Here is a 6,496-nt window from a genome sequence, read left to right as displayed (position 1 = left end):
CATGTGTGTTTTGCTCAACATCCTTAAACAAACCTTATTCAGGGACCTTTTGAGCGGGATGGGCTACTCAACCTGAAGAAAATTCTAACTGGGCCCCATCTGTGAGGTCATGCGCTGTTTATCTTGATATGAGATCATCATGTCGCACACATATGGTTGAGATGCATGTGCCTGGTGTACCCTTATCAGACGGGTAGTCATGATGGGTATAATGGGCTTCATATATTTTACCCCAGTGTCACTTTGATGGCATGCACTGCTCTCTCACTCAATAACATAGTAATAATAATAATAACGAAAGGTGGCAAACTGGCAGAATTGTTAGCACGCCTCGTAAAATGCTTAGTGGCATTTCACTCATCTTTATGTTCTGAGTTCAAATGCCGTCAAGGTCGGCTTTGCCATTTATCCATTCTGGGTTGATAAACTAAGAACCAGTTGAACACTAGTTGATGTAATTGACTTACCCACTCACTTGAAACTGCTGGCCTTGTTCCAAAAATTGAAACCATAATTGTGAAATAATTTGGTAGAAACTGTGTGGAAGCCCACTGTGTGTCCCCATGTGTGTGGAAATGAACACAGTTTGAACACAGAATGTAAAAGAGTGTTAGAACATCAACAACAACATTAATAATTCCATACTACAGTTCATAATAATTATTATTTCCAAATTTTTACCACAAAGGCAGCTTGGGGGAGGTGGGGATGAGTCGATTACATCAACCCCAGTGTTCAACTGGTATTTATTTTATTGACCCTGAAAGGATTAAAGGCAAAGTCAACCTTGGCAGAATTTGAACTCAGAACACAGTGATAGGTGAAATACCGCTAAGCAGTTCATCGCCTTACTACTACTACTGCTGCTGCTGCTACTACTGCTGCTACTGCTATTACTACTACTACTACTACTACTACTACTACTACTACTACTACTACTACTACCACTAATAATAATAATAATAATAATAATGTCATACTTACTGTAGTAATGATAGTAAGTTTTGTGTAAGTCTGTCAAAGTGTCCAACAGACGTCCCAGCAACACAATAATTGGTAGGCATTTCTCTATGTTAGAATTGTTGTTCACAATCTGACAGTATTAGAAATAGACAGACATATATATATATAACTATGTGTAGTTTTTTTTATAAGTGTCAAAATGTGTATTGTACAATATAGATGAAATGATATTTTTCAAACACAGAATTGCCATTAGAACTGGTAAAAATTTGTCAACAAACAGTTACGGAACTCAAACCCACATCCCTAAAGACTTCAGCAGAGTGCTTTACTATTAAGCTAAACTGCCCGCTGAAAAATTTTTCCACTTTGTAAGGGTAACTTACCCAGTATTTCTGCTGTTCTAATGGCAATTCTGAATTCAAAAAAACATCAACTTATCTGTACTTTACAATATATATATATATATATATATACGGAATAAGTTAGAAGTGTTTAAACACTCTAAGGGATAGATGTATCCAGATGCACTCCTGGTAATTACCTCAGTGAGCCTGGTGTTGCCATCCGGTTTCACCAGTCCTCAGTCAAATCGTCCAACCCATGCTAGCATGGAAAGCGGACGTTAAACGATGATGATGATGATATATATATATATATAAATAAACTACACTCTCGGAGTGGTTGGCGTTAGGAAGGGCATCCAGCTGTAGAAACTCTGCCAAATCAGATTGGAGCCTGGTGTAGCCATCTGGTTTCACCAGTCCTCAGTCAAATCGTCCAACCCATGCTAGCATGGAAAGCGGACGTTAAACGATGATGATGATGATGATGATGATGTAGGTCCTTGTTATAAGGTATATGGTAGCAGGTAATTTAAAAGTAAACCGTAGTTTAATGTATATATATATAAGCATACACACACATACAGAGGACAAAGGTTAGGATGAGCTCAGGATGCTGAACCTTTCAGATAAAAAAGGACCATATATGTCAGGCACCTTGCTGTACTCAAGAAGACCTGTACTCCCCTTGTGAAGAGAACTGACCTGCAAAAGTCCTGTACTAGTGTCATGTAAAAGTGCTCATGCAGTGTTTTATAAAAGCACCCAGCATACTCTGTAAAGTGGTTGGCATTAGGAAGGGCATCCAGCCATAGAAAGCATGATAAAATAGATACTTGGGGCTTGATGCAGCTTTCCAGCTCTGGTCAAACCATCCAACCCATGCCAGCATGGACAGTGGATATTAAATGATGATGATGATGATGATGATACATACACACACACACACAACAGATGAGATCCATAAATGCTCAATATAGAGGACACTTCATAGCTCTCAAATGATTTGAAGTAATTAGAGAGAAAGCAAAGACTGCAAAGATTCAGATGATGAACATTCATGAATAAGTATATAGATATTTATATATTAACAGATCAGATTTACACAGTGTACAAAGACACAGAAAACTAAGGAGGGACAGTATAGCATTTTGGGTCTCTTTCTAGGGGCTCTGAATCATGTAATAATGTTGGCAGATGCAGTTTGCAAAAACTCAAGAATCTGCAACCAGTGGCAGATGCATATAAACATTAGGTAAATCTGGCCTCTGGCTTCAGGGTAGAAAATCATTCACACATAGTCACAGATGTGGCTGTGTATTAAGAAGCTTGCTTCCTAACCACATGGTTCTGGGTTCAGTCCCACTGTGTGGAACCTTGGACAAGTGTCTTCTACTATGGTCTTGGGCCAATCAAAGCCTTATGAGTAGATTTGGTAGACAGAAACTGAAAGAAGACTGTCATGTCATCAGCATCAACATTGTTTTTAAGGTCTGCCTTCCATGCTAGTATGGGTTGGATGATTTGACAGGAGCCGGCCAGGTAGAAAACTACACCAGGCTACTGTCTGTTTTGGCAGGGTTTTTATGGCTGGATGCCCTTCCTAACACCAACCATTCTGCAGAGTTAACTGAGTGCTTCTTATGTGGCACCAGCACAAGTGAAGTCAGTTTTGGCATGTTTTTACAGCTGGATAATTATGCCTATGTACTTATGTATGAGACTGTATCTGTCCCCCAATCTCCTGACAACCAATGTCAGTGTGTTTATATCTCCATAACTTATCAGTTCAGAAAAAGGGACCGATAGAATAAGTACTAGGCTTACAAAGAATAAGTCCTGGGTTTGGTTTCTTGAACTGAAACCCTTTAAGGTGGAGCTCCAGCATGGCCACAGTCTAATGACTGAAACAAGTAACAAAATAACAGAATAACAATCAGCAAAAGTTCTTTCATGGCTCTCATGTTGTTTGATGTCACTCACAGCAATGAATCTCAAATATTTGCAATAGCATTTATAATGTGAATTTCTCATTGAACTTATTTAGCATTCATAGCATCTTGTATTACATTATCAACAATGATCTTTATATAATTAACTTTGAACACAACAATTACCCTGTTGCAAAAATTATCTTCATAAGACTCAGGGATTGGCTGTGTGGTAAAAGAGTTTGCTTCCCAACCACATGGTTCTGGGTCCAGTCCCACTGCATGGTATCTTGGGCAAGTATCTTCTACTATAGCCTCGAGCTGATTAAAGCCTCATGAGCAGATTTAGTAGATGGCAACTGAAAGAAGCCCATTGTGTATGTATATATATGTGTGTGTGTGTGTGTTTGTTTCCTAACACTGCTTGACAACTGGTGTTGGTTTGTTTACATCCCTATAACTTCAGAAAAAGAGACTGATAAAATAAATATCAGGTTTTAAAAAATAAATCCTGTGGTCGATTCATTCAACTAAAAATCCTTCTAGGTAGTGCCCCAGCATGGCTGCAGTCTAAAGACTCGAACAAATAAGAGGTAAAAGATACATGTACATTTCTATGACCAATGTGTGACCCTCTCCAGAAAAGGCACAATGGTCAGGTGATAACAGATGATGGATACAATCTAAGTATTCACTACTTCCACTTGGCTTTTCAGGGATTTTTGCCTCTTAACTTGTTTTTAGGTGAGGTCAGCCACCCAGTTTGTCACCTCTTCCCAGTTCTTGTCTACCTAGAAGTCCGGCCCAAGCCAAGCCCCAAGAATTTAACTAGTATGTTCATCCAGTGCCCCATGACACTGTTGGACAGCACGGACCTACCTCACCAGATGCCAAACTGCAGGCCAAGTCATTTATAGCAGGATCATGACCAAGAGAGTTATTGGAGAGCAACAAAGCTTTAAAACTGAGGTTATTTTACACAATATTTTTTTCATTTTTGGGTAGAAATAAATCTTGAAAATGGGACTTCATCACTCAGGCTTTTTTCTGTCAGCATCAGATATCTGACAACACTTGCTGATTTTAGTCCCTAGGTGTGTTTTAATTTTGTGTATGGCTGATTAGCATTTGCTTTACCTTGATATCACCATCATTACTTAACATTTATTTTCCATGCTGGCATGGGTTGGATTGTTTGACAGGACCTGGAGAGCTGCAGGGCAGTGCTACACACCAGTATCTGCTTTAGCAAGGTTTCTATGGCTTGGATACTCTTCTTAATACCAACCCCTTGACAGTGTATACTGGATGCTTTATACATGTCACTAGCATTAGTGAGGTTGCCAAGTAACTTGCATCATCATCATCATCATTTAGGGTCTGCTTTTCATGCGGGCATGGGTTGGGGGTAACTGAAAAATGATAAGCTGGGGAGCTGCACCAGGTTCCAATCTGATTTGGCATGGTCTCTATAGCTGGATGCCCTTCCTAATGTCAACGACTCCAAGAGTGTAGTGGGTGCTTTTTACATGTCACTAGCACAGGTGCCAGTTATGCAATGCTGGCATCAGCCATGACTATGATCTTGCTTGGTTTGACAGGTCTTCTCAAGCATAGTATATCGCCAAAGGTCTTGGTCACTTGTCACTGCCTCTGTGAAGCCCACCAGTCGAAGGGTGCTTTTTGTGGGCCAGTTATGTGACCGGCATTGGCCATGACTATGATTTCACTTGGCTTGATGGGTCTTCTCAAGCGTGACATATTACCAAAAGTCTTGGTCACTAGTCATTGCTTCCATGAACCCCCAACGTTTGAAGATCAAGCTTCAACACCTTGTTCCATGTCTTAGTATACCACTTCCACAGGTTCCTTCCATTGTTAGAGATCAACACTTCTTTACACAGCTGTCCTTGTCCATATGTATCACATGACCATAACAGTGCAATTGTCTCTCTTGCATACCACATGTGAGGCCTCTTATGCCCAACTTTTTTCTCAAGACACTCACACTTTGTTGTGATGTACGCTGACATTGCACATCCAGCAAAGTATATTAACTTCAAGAATAAAATTTGTGATTCTGTTTTTTGGTGCTTTATAGTCAGAAACAGTTTGTTCTTCTTTAGCAAGGAAAATTTTTGTGGGTTCATGCTTCCAAAATAAGCAGCATCATAGATAACGAAAATCTGCCTCTTATAGTTTTCTTCTATAAGCCTTTAAAATTCTATTTTAAATTTTTCTGTAGCTTTCAAAGGTATAGGAATTGCTGTGTGATTAACTCTAAAAATGGATTGTATAAGCTTTTAACAGTGAATTTACTTTATACATCGCAAGTTAATGACTTTTCTGTGCCTGATGAGATCTCATTTTATTTTAATAATCATTACTAGTTTCATTATGTATAATGTAGTACTATAGGTAAAATCTAGTATGCTAATTATATTACTTCACTACCCCTTAAAACTTAATGCCCCCTTTGACAAGCCTAGCACCCTCATGGGGGCAGTACTGCCCACATTGAGAACCTCTGAAATAAACCCTTCAAGGCAGTACCCCAGCATGGCCACAGCCGTATGACTGAAACAAGTAAAAGCATGTCATTAATCCATGTCATAATAAGTGTTCTATTTCAATTATCATCTCATTTCAATTTCAAGTTTATTAAATTGCTGTTGAAGATGAAACCATTGTAGTGGGAATATTCAGCTATCACCTGATGTCACAATTTGCTAGAATATTACCCATGTGATCAACAAAATCTGACCAATCGTAATTTTCCATGGAACAGGCTCCAGTGACTATTTCAGCTTTCCACTTGCTCCTTTCTGAGCCTCTCAATCAGTAAAAAATCAACACAATGCAACTACCAGACAGAAAGCTTTGGGATGTAGCAGAGAGAGCATGAGATGATATGGCAGATGGACAGCGAACAGATGCGGGCAGTGGCTGAACCGAGCTGACATCAACATAATGAACTAACAGTTAACTTTTTGAATATTATTACAGTTATACCAAGAATAATAACATCCAGACTCTCTTGTGTACGAAAAGAATAGAAGTTTGTTCAACTTTTATCTTTTACTTGTTTCAGTCGTTAGACAGTGGCCATGCTGGGGCACTGCCTTGAAGAATTTTTAGTCACATGAATCTACCCCAGTAGATATATAGTTTTAAGCCTGGTACTTGTTCTATCAACTTCTTTGCCGAACTGCTAAGTTATGGGTATGTAAACACATTAACACTGGTTGTTAAGCAATG

General features: G+C 39.1%; 1 protein-coding gene across 1 annotated transcript in view; it reads right to left on the bottom strand.

The window, feature by feature from the left end:
* LOC106878278 (uncharacterized) overlaps nucleotides 1–6,496 on the bottom strand; it is a 194,885-nt gene that overhangs the window by 170,199 nt on the left and 18,190 nt on the right. Inside the window, exon 5 of the mRNA XM_052977847.1 lies at nucleotides 985–1,093. Coding sequence (XP_052833807.1) covers nucleotides 985–1,093 — 109 coding nt within the window. The remainder of the gene's footprint in view (nucleotides 1–984; nucleotides 1,094–6,496) is intronic.

Source organism: Octopus bimaculoides, chromosome 29 (assembly GCF_001194135.2).
Source record: "Octopus bimaculoides isolate UCB-OBI-ISO-001 chromosome 29, ASM119413v2, whole genome shotgun sequence".
Classification (NCBI taxonomy): Eukaryota; Metazoa; Mollusca; class Cephalopoda; order Octopoda; family Octopodidae; genus Octopus; species Octopus bimaculoides.
The sequence above is the reverse complement of the archived record's forward strand: the minus strand, read 5'-3'. Positions and strand labels throughout refer to the sequence as shown.